Below are 17,622 nucleotides of genomic sequence, written 5' to 3' on the forward strand. Positions count from 1 at the left end.
TGCTCTGTGGATGATCTCTCCAGAGATACAGAATGAACCGAAGAGAAATCTAATATGAAAGATTGTACAGTCTGGAGCTGCTCCTTAAGGGGGACTGAGTTCATGGAGCTATAACCATATTGTTCTCAGTCCAGAAACATTATAACACTATAACGTCTTTCCCAATTCATTGTCTATACTCCTGAACCTTCACTTGAATGCTTTACAGATGGATTCGGACGAGAGTTGTTCATGTTAACTAATATTTTTGGACACTCGGATCATATAAAGGACAAGTCTGAATTTAGAAAGTGGACGTAGTTCTTTTTTAACAAATAAATCCACACGCTCGTTGCGTTGTGGGTTTATTTTGCAGTCCTAATCTTTATGTGCGAGATTGTAATGTAATAAGTCCAAACCCTCCTAGAGTTTGTAGATAATTTAACAAAGACTGTTAGTTTATTGTATTTGTTATTTCAATTATTCTCATCATCACAGTACTGGAAATGGTTTGTGCTTCACCCATTGACGATTCATGATAGCACCTTCATCATATCACCACAAGAGGCCGCTGTCGTGCTGTCGATAGAGTAAACCGCTCCAAACACATATCTATGTTACATAACTCAAATAATATTATCATTACTGATCCAAAATATGAGAGGAACACATTAATGATGTAGTTCTTTACACATTGCTAGTTTATTACTGTGCATCATTTTTGAGGAATTTAAATCTGCAAAGTAGCAGCAACTGCCAGATGAATATAGTGTCAAATATGTTGTCATTTTGTGGAGTATAATTATCAAATAGAAGAGAATGGTCATACTTATATAAAGTGAAAGTACCCAAAAGTTGAACAGCATCGAGTAAATGCGTATTTAGTATTCCCCTATTGTTATTGTGACATCCTGTAGTTATCTTAAAATATATAAAACCCTTGTTGACAAAAAACCTGACTATTCATCTTCGAACCAGAGTTTGGGAACTTACTGTGTTTCTTCTTTGACAATTTTTTTGTACTATTATCGATGAAAGTGCAAAAATACAATAAAAAAAGAGTCCTACAATGACAGGATTAGTATTGTTTTCGTCATGCTTTATTGAACAATACAGAACAGAGACAGACAGAAGACTACCTGCTTTAAACTGTAATATGGACGTACCTGTCGATCAGCTACACCTTGCAGAAGATGACATCACTTTACAAAATGTAGTTTTGTGTTGCAAATATATTCTCTTTGTGAAACCTTCCTCCCTAGAAATGCAAAAGTAATCCTGTACGCTGTTTAAAAAAAAGTCAAGTCAAATCAGATTATATCACTTTTGTATTTAACATTTTCAGATGGAAAACTGCTGTATGTCCCTGTCCAAGAGCGTGTGTTTGTTTTAGCAGCCCCGAGTCATTTCACCGACGATGGACAGGAAGGTGCTTGTGGCGAATCTGGGATCCAGGAGAAGCTGGCCCAGCATATCTCTTCCTTTCTCTCGTGTGCTCACTGAACACATGGCGCTTCTCCACATACGCACCACTGTGCCACCTAGAAGAGAACACGACCATCAGCGAGAGTTCAAAAAGCCTTGATAATATGATTAATTGAAGTGATATTTATGATACTGAAAAGTGTGGACCCCACAAGTGGGTAAAACAAATGTTGACCCCACAATGGAGGTAAACAAGTATGTGTGTGTGTGCTTACCCAGTAAAGAGTTGATGCTGTTGATCCAGGAGAAGATGTACAGTGTGTGGTTCTCCGCATCGCTCAGATTCGCTATATTAGGCGCGCTGTCGCCGTCCTAGATGTACACAGGTGTGACAGATAGGACCAGGGTGGGATAAGCGCGCAGGTTGTAAAAAACTATTTAAAAAAATGAAATGAATGAATAGACGCAGTTGTGATTACGCACCTGTAAAATACGACTCGGGAGAGGGCTTATGAAATTTGCAGAATTTTCCAAATTGGAATGGAAATGAGCGGCAGAGACGTACTCGGCCGCGTTCTGCCAGTTCTTAGAGAACGACACCTCTGCAGAGGAGTAGTGGCTCTGCCTGGAGGAGAGGAAACAAGAGAAGGATGCAGCCTATATGAATTGTTGCCGAGAGTTAAATCAAGACGTCATGACAGTGGTACGGGGGCGTAAGTGCAGACAGTGAGCGGTTGAACTGAGGCCTGCGGGGTGGAGGGTTGCGTAGGAAGAGCCGTTCCCGATACAACAGTACGTTGTACCTTACTATACCTACGGCGGCAGTGGTATCAACTTTCTCATCTAACTCTCAACATGAACACATCCAGAATCAGCTTTAATGGCCAAGTGTGTGGAAACAAGAAAAAAGGAATCTGTATCCATGTTTTTGTTGCTCTCCTTGAGGTTTATTGGGGATATTTGGTTCTAATCCGATATGAGGGTCAAATAGATAGATAGATAGATAGATAGATAGATAGATAGATAGATAGATAGATAGATAGATAGATAGATAGATTACCTCGCGCTGCATGCAGTAGTGGCATACGATGAAGCCATTTGGGCCGTCCAGTAGAGACCTAGAAGAGAGTCTTTCTTCTCATTTTCAGGGAGAGGAGACTCACTCGCAGCCTTGAGACCCTTTAAACACACACACACAGCATTAAAGCGGTACCTCCAGCGGTTTAGTATCGCACCTTCATTAAGTGCAGAAGAAAGTATGATTAATCTGTGTGTCCACTGGTGAATCGATATATCAAAAAACAGTAATGTGCATCTGTTAGTGTGTGTTCCCTGACGTACCTGGAAGAAGGCATCCCACTTAGTCATGACGTCAGGGTAGGCAACTGTACAGGCGACATATGTTGTGCAATAGTCCGTTACACCTTCAGGGACCTGCATCTGGACCTAATGGAGTCAACATCAATCTTCATCATCATCAAAACTAGAGCTGTTGGCAGGCTGCACATTGTGTGAGGGAATTGAAACAGCAACACTCCACAATGTGTTCGTAATGTTAGTAATAAAAGAGCACATCTTTTAGTGTTTTTTTTTATCCATGGCTACATGTTGATGTTAGCATCTAGCTCTAAGCACTGCTGTGCCTGAGTAAGGGAGGCGGAGGGTGGTTGTAACACGGGATGGTGGTCACACACTTTCAATTTCTCCAATCACAAGTCAGCTGATTCACTTTGCACGTGCTCAGTTTAGTCCTTAATGTGAGGAGACACAGCCACATTTAAAACGACATTTTCACATATTGTTGAATTGTATTGTTACTTTTTTCTCTTATATTACAAAACTAGTTTACCGAACTGTCTGTCTGATTTGGGTTGAGATATGAGCCAAGCTGTTGATATATGTATCTTCATTTCATCAACAATTGGTTCCTTGTAAAGTTTTTCAGACGTTTCCAGAGGCACGAGTTGGGCTAGAGGCCTATAATTTGCTTAAAGATACCGAGACCACAACTTCATGCAAAGGAGGAGCTGCCAAGAGCTGGCCGTCTCTTGACAGACCAGAATGCATTGCACTGCTGCTTCCATAGACAATGAATGGGAAGCATAGGGTTGAAAGATCTTGTGTGTAGACCCACCAAGTGTTGAATGAAAAACTATTTGTCATAATACTTTTTATCCACTAGAACATTACACACTATGTTGAAACTAATCCAGTCTTTTGGTCTAGACTAAACTGTGTATTTGTTTGTTTTACAGAGATAACAGCGACATGACTTTGGGGTTCAATGACTCGCTCGAGGCCAGGGATCAAACCGGCCGCCTTGTGGGTACAGGACGAGTTGAGCTGTAGACTTAGTCTTGTTCACGACTGTCGTAATTTTAGTTTGAGATGTCCAGCAGCACACGTACCTCAACTCCTGCTCCCATCAAGCCCTGCTGTGCAGCGGACAGGAAGGGTAGTGCAGAGGCAAAGTAGTTCACACCTGAAGGAGAAAGCAGTGGTTTTGTCAGTGTTTTAACTGTGTGTGTGTTTACGGGTGTGTCTGTGTGTGTGTGTGTGTGTGTGTGTGTGTATGTGTGTGTGTGTGTGTGTGTGTGTGTGTGTGTGTCACACTTACAGCCCCACCAGCTCTGAGGAGAAATACACTTAGTATCTCCGGTTTCCAGGCCGCAGGTTGTAGCACCAGTTGGGTCAGCGAGACGCCCTAAAGAAACACCACATTGTACATAACGCCATCAGTTTGTGTCTAGTTTCATTGGCGTTTGTGTTGTTTTAGTAAAAGTTGGTTATTTATTCAATGAATAGATGAGAAGTCATTGATTTTCATATTACTGCTTCCTTATGACTCACTATCCACTTTTGCATCAACTCTCATTTTGGAAAGGGAAACAAACTATAAATAATACTCATTTTTTCCCCCCATTTTACCTGATGTTAGCATCCATGCTAACTGCAGTGGCAGTCCCCAAATTGGACTGTCAGTTGCATTTGTCCCCATGGAGCCCAGGAACGGGTCTGTGGCAGCGATCAACAGCTTGTAAAGACTCATGCGCTGAAGGACGTTCCAGGGGTCGGGGGTCAGAACGCCGTTCTGCGACGGAAGGTCGGTCACTTGGGCGGCCGTTTGAGCCCACAGGACGGGCATGCCATTCTCTAGGATGACGGCAGCGCTGCCGAGAGACACGGCGCACGCCAGGAGCAGGCTGAGGACGGCGGGTCGCAGCATGACTGAGGAGATGGGAAGGTCTTCTCAAACGACTGAAGCTCGAGGCATGAAGATGACGCTTATATACTCTGTTCAAATGTTCGGACCCACCGTGGACTCTCATTGACCGACAGATAAGATATGTCCTGTGCACAGACAGAGATCAATACTATCCAAACACACAGAAACAGTAAGTGTCTCTCTCATACAGACATATACTTACATATAAATATATACATATTATGTGTAGATATATATTTATATATATGTATATAGTGTATAAATGATTCCCTCTCAAAGTAAATAGTGTTTTTTTAACTGATAAAGTCAATTCAATCTGCACAGAAACCTAATGAACTGTTCTGCTGACTGATAACAAGATAAGGGCAATGTCCTGTGGGTCAACATTGGTACATCCAGATGTGCAGATGTTAGTGATCCACATTCATAGTTTTCTAACTGTCACTGAGAGAAAGGCAGCAATTTTTTTGAGGCACCTCCAACTTCAAAAGACGAAAAAAGAGACCTGGTGTCGTGGACCCATGTTTGTAGCTGAAAAGACTGGGAAAGGCAAGTACAACAAATTAAAAATGGCGAAATGATCCCGACTGGCTTTTGATCAGTAAACTGACACTGAACTGGAGGAATCTGTTATGTAGCTGTGTGGTTAACCTGCATGAACCTCACTGTCCAAACACACACTGCGCTGCTAGACTTATAGCAGCCGATAAAGTCAGTTACCTAAGTTTCTCATTTCTAGTATTAGTTCAACACATCTCTTTAGGACATCACATGTTTGGTAATTGATGTTTGTCAGGGTCAATACAGGGCTGCGGCCAAGAATTTATAACAATTTTATTACTGATTTGTGAATCACTGTGTGGAGGCTGGGATTATTCTTTAATGGGGTAAAACAACATCAGCCTTGACTAACGTCCGTTCATTACCTTACCAATAACCGTTCATTTATTTTTTTGCTGACCTAAAAGTCCTTTTTTTTATTAATGTACTTTAAAAATACTCTGCCACATGTATTAGTTAATGTTTACCTTTTCTGAGTGCAGTAACAGTTATCAGCATTTGCATGCCGCAGCTTGTTAAAGCGATGCTAATTTAAAAGCACCAGTATACTGTTTGCTATTTTAATTTAAAAGAATGCATCACATTTCATAAGCAAACCATCACAAGTTTTGTGTGTGTGTGTGTGTGTGTGTGTGTGTGTGTGTTTGTGTCTGTGTGTGAGAGAGTGTGTGAACTCTGTTATATATAATATAATGGGACAAGTCTAATACATGCTAGTCATGTGATTCGAAATGATTTCCAGTGGTATGTTTTGTATTGCTTTGCACAAACCTTCCTTTGTCGGATAGCAGTACTATTTCTTCCAGCGGTCTGGTCACGTGACGGGGGCGGGGCCGGAAAGCAGGAAGCAAACCGCTGTCGCAAGTCACCAGAAAGGTAAACGTCTATACTTTTATCGCCACTCGGCTGAACATTTAGGAATGATTGACATTGCTGCGGGACCAGCGAGATAATAATAACAATTATGATGCCGGTTAGACTGCAGGGACAACGGAATTTAAACGAATATGTCTCCCGAAAACAAAAAACGACGGAGAGAGAGAACTGTTAAAATTGTGCTGCGACTTTGATTGTAACTTAATGACCCCGCTGCTCGTCGGAGTCCACAGACTGAGGTTCAAATTAACCATGAAAACGAATAATATTAATATTAGTAACATGAATACTAATAGCTGGCGTATTTGTAAATAGTGGTAAATTGTTCAGCACTGCTCTTGTGATTGTAAAGCTCATGTGATTTCCGCATTCTTCTCCCCGCCGCCAGCTACTGGATTAAGGACACATGCACGCGCACACTGCACGCGCGCAGACGGGGTGGATATGCAATAAGTTTCATGAAAGTAAAAGTTATTATTCAAGTAACTAACAGGAGGCTGGATCCCAGGTTCTGTTTGAGGGGTTTCTCAGCAGATAAGAGGTTTATTTCCATATATTTCCCACAACGCCGCGGTGCCAGTCCTCTGAGGTCACGACACAACAAGTCTGCTGGACCTGTTTGTAGTAAACATTGTTGACACAAGCCCTGCTGCAATACCACAAAGTTATTATGCATCAAAAGAGCAGATAGAAGAATGAATCACAGATTTATTTTAGAATAGACGGACTTTGAGGTATTTTACTGGGGTTGTTTTAATGGTCTGGGAAGCCCCTGGGCCCAATTAAGGGAAGTGAGTCCTTTTATGCTATTTTTACATCTATACAACAATATTTTATCAGTGACTCCCACTTATCATTTGGCTCATCTGTCAATATCAAACATCAATCAAATTAAGACTATTTTAACCGAGACTATAAGTCAGACACCAAATATAATATTTACATTTCAAATAGCTTCACCTCCAAAAGAAGAAGAATGATTGAATCCAACATGTATGTTTATTTGATGTCCCTCTGTGTCCCAACAGTGGTACATGTCAGGGGAGAACGCTGCTGGAACATTTTATCCCCAAATTGTTTTCCAGTGCAGAAAAGCACAAGTGACCCTCGACCATTATTGCACAGAGCTTCCAGCTACTCAGTATTTAGATTGAAGAGGTCCAGACTGTTTGGTCAGTATGTTCAGCTGCTATTCCAACAGCGCTAACCCTATACCAACTCTCCATTTCTATTGTGACATCGTGCTTAAGCAACACACATGTAAATAGTGCAGCTGGTTATAGATGATATCAGGCACTTGAGACTGAAACAGGAACTTGTTAGATACATTTTGATGTTAAACTTCCAGTTTCTTTCACCATTGGCGGTTGTGAGCTCTTCTATTCTCATTCAACTGTTGTTCAAGGGGACCTTTGTCTCTTTCTTTGCTTTCAACTATTGGTCTGGTTGAACAGCGTTTTGTTCTGCATGTACAAAACATGACGTTATTTCCAAACCCTTCATACAAAAATAACATGTACTTTTTACAACTAACATCATAAATAAATAGAGAATATTCCCCTCAGCTATCCGCCTTAAACAAATCAAGCTTTTGTGGCAGATCATCACAAACCTTTGAGCTTCAGTGCATATATGTATGTATGTTTGTATATGTATGTGTAATATCTGCATGCCACTTTTAGTCATTTAGTGTTGTTCACAATCATGTAGGATTTAAAACTTGTGACTGAGACACACACACAAATAATTTCAACTAACCAAACTAATGTTTCAGTGCAGATGCCCAGGTAATTTCAGTATTTTCAGTATTTTCAAGTCAGACCTCTGTCTGACTTGTGAATGTGATTAAATGTGTTGTTAATGTGATTAAATGTGTTGTTAATGTGATTAAATGTGTTGTGTGTCCTCACAGCTCTCCATCATGGCCTACCAGGCTGGGATGCAAGAGGAGCCCAGTGTTCTGGTCCACAACATAAGCTCCAACATCCAGAGACTGACACAACTGAGTAATACACACACTCACGCACACACACTCATGGTCCTCACCACCAACTTTCAGCAGCAACTTTCATATTGCACCCTTTTTACTGGTTCCACTGAGTGAATCATGTGACGCGTGGGGATACTTGTGTACAGATAAACAATAAACAATGTCTGCCTTCTTTCTTCCTCTCCAGCCTCGGAGCTGCAGAGGGTCGTTTCCCAGCTGGGACCGGAGCATGACAGCAGCCATCTGCCACAGACGCTGTGAGTAATGGAGGGGCGCGGCTCGGTCTGCTTAATTGGTCTACAGCTGTACTTTGCACAGCTCGGTTTAATTGCAGGTGGAGAAAAAAAAGTTACACAGTGAAGTTATCAAGTGATCAATCATAAAACATTTGTATATTGGGTTGATCATGATTTTGCATTTAATAGAAATCCATCTTAATGTCAAAATTAGCAACTCCGCACACACTTCAACGCATCAACTGCTCTTGATGTCTCATGATATCAGACTACCCACCACTTCTACTCTCAGCAATCTAGTTTTTTAATGTCTGAACAGTATTTCTCTTCTTTAACAACTAAATAAAAATGTCTTCGGTCTCCAGGCAACAGAAACAGCAGCAAGGCAACCAGCTTGCGAAGGAGACGGACCGACTAATCAAAGCATTCAGTGCACTTCCTGTCGGCCCTGACCAGGTGCCCTGAGCCGCCTTAACTATTCTAAGTCCTGATTTCCGTTACCGTAACATTTTTTATTCTGTGCGTGTGTTTTAGCGGCAGAGAAAGTTGCAGAAGGAGCGCCTGGTGAACGACTTCTCCGCCGCCCTGAACAGCTTCCAGAAGACCCAGCGGCAGGCGGCCGACAAAGAGAGAGAGTGTGTGGCCAGAGTTAGAGCGAGCTCCAGGGTGTCGGTGAGTAGCCTGCTGTGTCTGCAAGGTCACAAGGTCACCAGGTCAGGGCGATCGACCAGTGCGATAGTAGTTAAATGATATATTTGTGACTTATAATCCATACGCCAGTGAGCAGCCAGCGGTCCACATACTTAAAGCAGGCGATGTGTAATCAAAAGCGTGATATGTGGAGACAGGCATTAGGATGGATGGCCTCAGAAAGGTCAAATCTATTGATATAGCACAATCTCACAAATCACAAAATTGCCTCAAGGAGCTTAACCATCTTTACAAATACGACAACGTCTGTCCTTTGAGTCTTGCTTTGGATAAAAGACCCTATCTACCTCGTATCCAAAGCAAGATTCAAAGGACAGACGTTGTTGTATTTAATGAGAAATTCTACATTTTCTCAGATTTCTCATGTCTCTGAATTATACATCCATTCAAAAGTAAAGTATAAATAATGCAAAGTAAAATATTTATTGTTAATGTTGACATAAATCCGAGCGTTAAAAAAACATTTAAGAGGAGCTGCTGCTGAAGCGCTCTTTGCTGTCGTTGGTTTCTCCCCTTCAGCGGCGTCTTCATACTTGTTTGAACTGAGAGTTTCAAATAGAAGTTTCACAGGAAGTCACTCTCACATTTAAGGTGCTGCTAAATGTTTCTGGACATCGGTTTCCTTCTAGAGAGCCCTCATGCTCGGCGTCTCCGTCCCCGCACCGCTAATCTCACTGCACAGAAAAGTATCTGTATCTGCTGCGTTCACGCTGATAAGCAGGAACAGTTCCTTCCAGCGTCTAATGGTTGTTAAGAAACGTATCAGGAGCTGCAGTCCAGGTTTAATCTGCTCCGTGTTGCCAAGCAGACCTTTTTCCACAACCGTTATATAATACACAATCAAATCATACATATAATGAGGCATTATGGGCACTGTAGGTTTTGTACACCCTTGTGTGTAATGAATCATCTCACAATCACAGAGAAGAACGTCCTCTACTGTGTGTTTGCAGTTACTAGCACACCAGAGCAGTTTGTTTACTTAAACTTCTTAATGTCCTTCCACAGGGAGGGCAGCCAGACGACAGCGTCGGAAATGTGCCTGATTTTCTTCAGTAGGTCCACTATTTCTGGTCCTTTTTTTAAATTTTCCGTTTGTTATTATTACTATTATTATAATTGCATTTGTCGCCGCAGACCCTCCCAGGTGCAGGCTCAAGCTGAGGCCATCACCGAAGAAGATCTGAGGCTGATCCAGGAGAGGGAGTCGTCCATCAGGCAGCTGGAGGTACAAATAAGACGTCTATATTCGTCACGGGCACTTAATGCGTACGGCATCCCATCAGCTGCACATGAACCACCTCTCTCTGTGTCGCGCAGTCGGACATCACAGATATCAATGACATCTTCAAGGACCTGGGGATGATGGTCCACGAGCAGGGAGACATGATAGGTGAGCTTTTGACACCTGCTCGGAGATTTATTATAACAACTTGCACCTTGAATAGAGGTTAATAATGAACAAATGACACAAAGAATCATATCACTGTCTAGTTATCTAGCGTGTACATTTATTCCGCGTGTGTGCTTCCTCTTTCTGCCACCTGCTGCGTGTACACCGTGTGTGTTTCCTGTGTGTGTTCTGCAGACAGTATAGAAGCCAATGTGGAGAGTGCAGATGTGAATGTCCAGAGGGCGACCCAGCAGCTGTCCCGCGCTGCAGCCTACCAGGTAAAAGTCAAGAGGACGGAGGGGATGGGAAGGGATTGAGGAGAGGAAGAGAGGAGAAGAATTATGATGTATAACAGTTGGAGAAGTTAACCTGTAACTGGTGGAGCAATGAATAGATCTGAGTAAGAGAGATGGCTCTCGGGCTCTTTGAAGGTAGGAATATATGTGCATGTGTGACGCCTCCTGTGTGTAATTCAGTTCTTAGTAAGTTTCCTTTGGCAATAGATGTAGATAAAGAGGCGTAAAGGGGAAAGGAAAAGATAAAAACTGAGTCACAAGATGATCAGATTCATACCATTAGGATCCAGATTATATTGAATACTATATATATATATATATATATATATATATATATATATATATATATATATATATATATATATATATATATATATATATATTACAAAAGCAACCTCTTTATGCTTTTATTCCCCTCCTTCCCTCCAGCAAAGCTCCCGGAAGAAGATGTGCATCCTGCTGATCGTGTTTCTCGTAGTCGCTGTTATTATTGGAGTCATCATCTGGGCTTCTGTCAAAAACTGAAGGCTGTTTGTTCCTCCTCCTCCTCCTCCTCTCATCCGCCTCTCCTGGTTAGTCATCAACCTGGACAAAAAGCATGAAGCACCTATCCCTCTTCATCCTCGACATCCTCTTCCTCCTCTTCTCACCCCTCTCCCGAGGGGAGTCATTTGGTCTGTCTTTCTTTCACTCGATTATAGTTTTGAGATGCAGCCGACCTTACTGACAGTACTGCACACTCCTTCACTGTGAGAACAAATCTAGGGTCGAGGTCTTTATCGTTATCACAGCTTTAATTGAATTATTCGTGTCTGACTTTGGCGTGATTTACTTTACGGGAAAGGTTAAATGTTTTAGTCCTCACTTGGTTTTGCAACGGAGCAGCAAGTGTCCTCATGCAGGAAGGAGGCGATGAACCCTCAGATCAGCGATATTGCAGCAGCTGCTTTCTTAATTCAAGTCAGATATGTAAAACTCACGCAATAAAACTGCATTCACCTCATTGCAATGCAGGGCTCTCAGTGACATTTCCCTGTCATTTCCTTTATTTTATAATGAATTCAAATGAATTGTTTCTATACCACGTCCCGTCCTGCTCTTGTAGTCTATTGATAAATTGAGAAGTGCCACGCGTGCCCACACTAACTCCTGTGATTGGGACCATGTAATACACTCCACTGCCACCAGTCATTCCAAGTCAAGATATTGTTCTTACTTTGAAGTCGGCAGGGTGTTTCCTTTTTGTTTTTAAATGTTCAGCTCAGAGAGATTGAATGGGCGTCAACGAAAGTCATTGTTATTAAAATGAAATTGCATGTCACAGCATCAGAGATGATCCCACACAGAGAGCGATGGTGTTTAATGTGTTTTATGGTTCGTTGTACTCGACTCTACTGAGGTCTGCTTCTTGTGAAGGCTGCACACACCACACAGGTGTTTCCCATTATCTGGCTGGCCCTAAAGCCACGTCAATCAACAGCAGTCCAGAGGAGAAGTCTAATCAGCCAAATTAAGTGAAAACACCTGTGTGTGGGGGCGGGACTTAGAGAAAAACAGTTTCTGTGAGTGACAACCAACAGCAACCAACCGTCTTCATCTCTTTATTCCTCATATGAAGGAACCACATATGTAACTGAAAGTAAAGTGAGCGAGAGCAAACACTAATTATTTTTTGCTTCGACCATTTGACTTGTATGTAAAATGATGGTCACGTGTATATTTGTATTTCTGAGATGCCTGTAGTGTGCGGAATAAATTGTGAGTGTGAACATTTGTATGTGCCATTCTGATGTTATTCTTCAACTAAAGTTTTTGTGCATGACGATTATTCTGCAGTAAAAGGCCCGTGTATTATATTAGTTTTTTATTTTTCGGGTTAAAACTTTTCCACAGTGTTCCTGTAATTCCCAAAAAAAGCATAATTGTCACCAACACTTTTGGGAAGATTCCGTCGACGACTATTTCTCAACTTTGGTCAAGACATTTAACTGAACTGCTTCAGTACAACTTTTGTCTACTGGGAGCGACGCTGGAAAACAACATTCAAGTTTCTTTCCGTGGGCGAAAATAAACCGGGATTCAGGCCCAAACACAATTTGGACACATGGAACGGAAAAATGGTGTCGTGGCCTAAATGCTCGATGAGGAACGCTCGATCAAAGTGATGAAACTCAGCACGATGTTGGCGACAGCTGCTGAACAGTTAAAACAGTCATCAACTGCATCTGCCTGTGACGCAAGCGCGTCTTCCTGTTTATTGAGAACATCATTAACTCGGCGTTTAAAATATTGTCGTTCCTATAACCCATGACATGCAACATTTCTTGGCCAAAGTTTTTCTTTCAGAAGTATAACTTAGGTATGACTGCGTTCTTCATAAAGTACTCGCCAAGTAAGCACACAATAAGACATTTACAGTCATGGACGGAGGAAATTATGTGTAAATTCAACGTGTAATTCATGTATTTATCAAATGTGCATTATGTAGTTTAAAATGACTCGTACTTTTATCAAATGTTTTAACATTATTTCGTTTAAAATGACTCGTACCTGAGCTGCAAACACCCAACATGTTGATCCAAGCAACAGCAACAAGTTTGACTATGTGATGACGGATACTTGCAGTTTACATGTGAGACCTATTTGACTTTGAAAAGAGATGCTTTGTCTCTGATTTACCTAAGCAAATAACAAAAAAATGTTGTAAGCAATAGGGAACGTGTCAGTTAAGTTTATAAGTACAACGCAAATCACTTTTTATGCTATTTATCCTTTGAGAATATTGTATTCTATTTAATTGAAGGGCTGCACGGTGGTGTGGTGGCTCGCGCTGTCAGCTCACAGCAAGAGGGGCCCAGGGTTCCTCCCACAGTCCAAAAAACATGCAGCTCAGGTTAATTGGAGCCTAAATTGCTCGTAGCAATGGTTGTCTGTCTCTACATGTGCCCTGCGACCTGTTCTTTGCTTTGCTGCTGGCTGGGATTGGCTGCAGCCTCCCCGCGACCCAGGATACGATAACCGCTTTGGATAATGCAATGGGGTATTTAATCGACTTACAAATATCTGGATTACACAGTGATTGCTTTACAGTGTTTTAGAAATTCACCTCCACCTTTAACTCAGATGATAACCCGCACCAGTTGTTAATAAACTTATTAATAAATTAGTTATGTCTATCTTCATTAACGATACGCATTGACATGCTGCTGACTCTTTGGTGCATCAGCAATATGAATATAACAACGTATCTGGCAATATAACAGGCATCATTTATTTATTTAATTTACTTTATAATAAGTACACACTATTTAGCATTAGTAAAGCATGAATAATAGCAATAAAATATATTACTTGATTTATGATACGTGCATTATTTATTTTAATATAGTCCTACCTTAGCTGCGAACACCAAACATGTTGATCCAAGCAAAAGCAACAAAGTTCTCTTCACTTCCCAGTTTACATGTAAGACCTATTTGGATAGAAGGGAAATCAACTTTGTCTGGGTCTCTGATTTACCTAAACAAATAGAAAAGACAAATGTTGTGAGCAATAGGGAACATGTTGCAGGTAATTTCCTTAAGTACACAGCACCTGACTTGTTAGAGATCATTTTACTCTTTGTTATTTAATTGACTGCTATAGTTATTATTCATATACAAACAGCGGTAGCACTACACACCATTTTACACTGAATTCATGATTTTTAAAGCATCATTCCAACATGAACACTCATTAGTAACTCGATAGTATGCCATTCACGAACACAGTTATGTTTAAATCTTGATCTTTATTATAAAGTGCTACCGAAATATCGAAAATACACAATAGTGTTTTAGAAATTCGACTAAATCTGTTGAAAATGTGCCACTTGCCTCACGAAAGCAACATTTCTTAATGAGCACTGTTAAATGAACCAGTAAATATTGGATTAAATTAGTCCGTCTCCATCTTCTATAACATTACAACGCTGCTGACGTGTTAATGCGTCGTGTCACAGGGGTCATTGTGCCTCAAGTGAAATGTGGATGAGCCTGTGTGTGTGTGTGTGTGTGTGTGTGTTGGGTTGGTTCTGATGCAAAGCTACCCATGTTAATGCGGACGATATCATTGGTCAGTTTGATGTTAGGGGGAGTGACGGTGGGTCTGGACAGGTGAGTCCCCGGCTCCTTATATTGGGAAACTTGTTGTAGGGATTCACTAAATGTGTCTGGCTGAGTTGGTAACAACGCAGGTCATCAAGGTGTTGAAGCGGCGACGTGAAACAGAGAACTCGGAGGTGCAGAGATCTTAACGCTGACAGTCGAGTAACCTCCGGGGAATCATGTTGTGGAAGAACAGCTCCACCGGTCTCTTCATCGCCGTCTCCATCTTCAACCTCCCCCTCTTCGAGCAGGCCTCTCACCGAGACAGGATATATGTTTACGTGGCGACAAAGATGACCTGGAATTTGGCCCGAGACTACTGCAGGAAGCACCACACTGACCTGGCTACCTTTCGAAATGAGAATGAATTTGATGCACTGCAGACGCCATGCATCGTGCACGTGAACGCCTGTTGGATTGGTTTCCAAAGAGACGAAAACGATTATGATGTCTGGAACTGGTCTGATGGAGAGAGAAGCACCTTTACAGAGTGGCATTATAAAGAACCTAATGGTATTAAAAGCACAGAGTATTGCGCTGTCACGGGATCATTTTTTTGGTACGATATCCCATGTGATCAGAAACGTGCATTTCTGTGTTACGATGACCTCATCATGGTGAAAGAGAACAGGACATGGGAGGAGGCTCTGGAACACTGCAGGAACCTTGAGGTTGACGACACGCCGGGCAGCGAATACATCAGCCATCGCTTCGATCTCCCACACGTCCACTTCGGAGTGAGGAACTCGGGAGACGAAATAGTGATCCTGGGTTCCCAGACGCCGGAGGTGTGGATAGGTCTACGTTTCCTGGCAGGAGAGTGGCTGTGGGTGAACGGGATGCCCATGTTGGAAGAACTGCAAGCCTGCCCTCCGTTCGGGATGTACTGTGGGGCCATGTCGACCACGGGGAAGCTGTTGCCTATGAGGAACTGTTTGGAGAGAAGCAATTTTCTTTGCTCAACACGCGTCTCTCTGTAGTTCAGAGCCTTCACATGAAGATGCATAATATCTGTCAATATGTTAGCTTTATTCTGTCTTTGTGCTTGTGGAAAAAGTAGACACGGTGTCTCTATTTCCGTATTAGTTTTTAAAAAAAAATTAACTTCTAGATTAAAGACAAGTAAATGTATGTTGTTGTGTTAGTTTTATAGTTTTATGTATATTATTTGTTCGACTTTTAATAAATATTGGTGGCCAATTAAATGTAGAAATGCAATTTGTGTCTTGTTATTATCTTGTGTGTGTGTTATTGTGTGTCTTGAGTTTAGATTTTTAAATTGTAAAAAAAACTGTAAGTAAGATATTATATTCTTGTCATCTAAAAAGAGAAATGTGTGTTCAGGGACTTTACCTGCTTATTAAACCACTGCTTTCAGCTAATTTCTCCTCTCTGTTGACGTCATTGTTGGGCAGTTAATTCATGTGTTAGGGTTCTGATCATATTAGCGATTAAATAAGTATTGAACATGTCACTATTTCTGAAGGTGCTATTGACATGACATTTTTTTTCACCAGTAATCCAAATAAAATTTTTAAAAAGTACAGAAATTAGGTTATGTGTAATAAAATGGAATGACAAAGTATTTTACATGCTGACTGAAATGTATTTAATACTTCATACATAAGCCTTTGTTGGTCACGACAGCTTCTAGACGCGTCCTGTTTGGAGAAACTAGTCGCATATTGCTCCGGTGTGATTTCGGCCCTTTCTATGTTTGGATTACTCGGGTTGTTACCGACATCTGGTGAAAATTTCATGCCGATAGGACCTTTAGAAATATATTTACTGAGCAAAATTGTGACGTGTTCAATACTTATTTTACCCAGTGTGGATATAAAAGAGGACCAATGACAGATCCATGTGGTACACCATTTTCATATCTATTTTCGAAACAAGTTTAAAAAAAACATACAAATATTTAACATAATCTCCCTGTTTTCTTCGTAAAGAGTGCAGAAAGTAAGTTGGAGGCCGCCACGAGAGGATGAGATGAAGCAGCAGACAGGACGTAGCTTGAATATGTCAGGACTGGATTGAGACGTGGAAGCAACAGACTGCTGTGACGCAGAAGGGAAAGTTTCCTTGGCAAAAAGGAGAGCGGTGGAGGCTTTGGACACAATGTTGTAAATACATCACCCGGGCAGAAAACAAGTTGAACTGGGCGTCAGTAGGACAGGGAGTATTCTGGGCTGATTACACACACACACACACACACACACACACACACACACACACACACACACACACACACACACACACACATAGAAAGTAGCAGGTTCCTGCAAAGAGCTGAGCAAGATTTTCCTTCCAAACTGATGAGGAAACTTTGACCGGGTGCAATGTTACTGCAAAGGAAGTGTTTGGTTTGAGGTGGAGGGCACAAACAAGTTTCAGACTGTTGTGATGCACATACATTGGAAAATAATTACTCATCAGGGCAAACACTGAGCTCCCTGTCTCTTACCTGCGTCATGAGAAACAAGACAGGAGGAAATAACTATTTGCTATTAGTTTTCTTTTCCTTAGTAATCTGAAAGTAGGTCTTTGAAATGTGTAATTTTAACCTTGAACGCGACACTCTATGGCAGACACAGCTTTATTTACTAAATAAATGTTGATTTTAACTCATTTCGCACATTTTTCTTTGACTTCATTTTTGTTTTTAGACCCCAGGAAGACGAGCGACGACATTCGCAACATTAGCATAGCTGATGGGGATGTATAGCATGCCAAAAAAATAAGAAAGTAATTGTGTAGTATGGATAAAAAAGTATAGAAGCC

The 17,622-nt window shown here is 41.4% G+C and overlaps 2 protein-coding genes across 4 annotated transcripts; one reads left to right on the forward strand and one right to left on the reverse strand.

The window, feature by feature from the left end:
• Positions 1 to 1,063: 1,063 nt before the first annotated feature.
• LOC137785897 (protein LEG1 homolog) lies at positions 1,064 to 4,633 on the reverse strand. The gene is made up of 8 exons (XM_068577455.1): positions 4,333 to 4,633; positions 4,022 to 4,108; positions 3,813 to 3,886; positions 2,746 to 2,850; positions 2,465 to 2,583; positions 1,888 to 2,029; positions 1,680 to 1,776; positions 1,064 to 1,520 (listed from the first exon to the last, which is right to left on the reverse strand). Exons 1-8 carry the CDS (start codon positions 4,628 to 4,630, stop codon positions 1,369 to 1,371), a joined length of 1,074 nt encoding a protein of 357 aa, XP_068433556.1. The 5' UTR covers positions 4,631 to 4,633; the 3' UTR covers positions 1,064 to 1,368.
• A 1,394-nt stretch (positions 4,634 to 6,027) lies between these two features.
• On the forward strand, positions 6,028 to 12,466 carry stx7l (syntaxin 7-like). Of its 3 annotated transcripts, XM_068577737.1 has the most exons (11): positions 6,047 to 6,067; positions 7,096 to 7,239; positions 7,980 to 8,073; positions 8,245 to 8,314; positions 8,659 to 8,749; positions 8,828 to 8,965; positions 10,013 to 10,059; positions 10,142 to 10,232; positions 10,325 to 10,397; positions 10,593 to 10,675; positions 11,123 to 12,466. In XM_068577737.1, the coding sequence occupies exons 3-11, from the start codon at positions 7,989 to 7,991 to the stop codon at positions 11,216 to 11,218; spliced, it is 774 nt and encodes a 257-aa protein (XP_068433838.1). In that variant the 5' UTR covers positions 6,047 to 6,067; positions 7,096 to 7,239; positions 7,980 to 7,988; the 3' UTR covers positions 11,219 to 12,466. The 3 variants fall into 3 exon arrangements, with proteins under 3 accessions (XP_068433836.1, XP_068433838.1, XP_068433837.1); XM_068577735.1 differs by lacking the exon at positions 7,096 to 7,239 and having other exon boundaries at positions 6,028 to 6,067; XM_068577736.1 differs by lacking the exon at positions 6,047 to 6,067 and having other exon boundaries at positions 6,339 to 7,239.
• Positions 12,467 to 17,622: the final 5,156 nt, after the last annotated feature.

The sequence above is a fragment of the Clinocottus analis genome, unplaced genomic scaffold, assembly GCF_023055335.1.
Source record: "Clinocottus analis isolate CAN_PGR_092001 unplaced genomic scaffold, fCliAna1.0.p SCAF_15, whole genome shotgun sequence".
NCBI lineage: Eukaryota > Metazoa > Chordata > Actinopteri > Perciformes > Cottidae > Clinocottus > Clinocottus analis.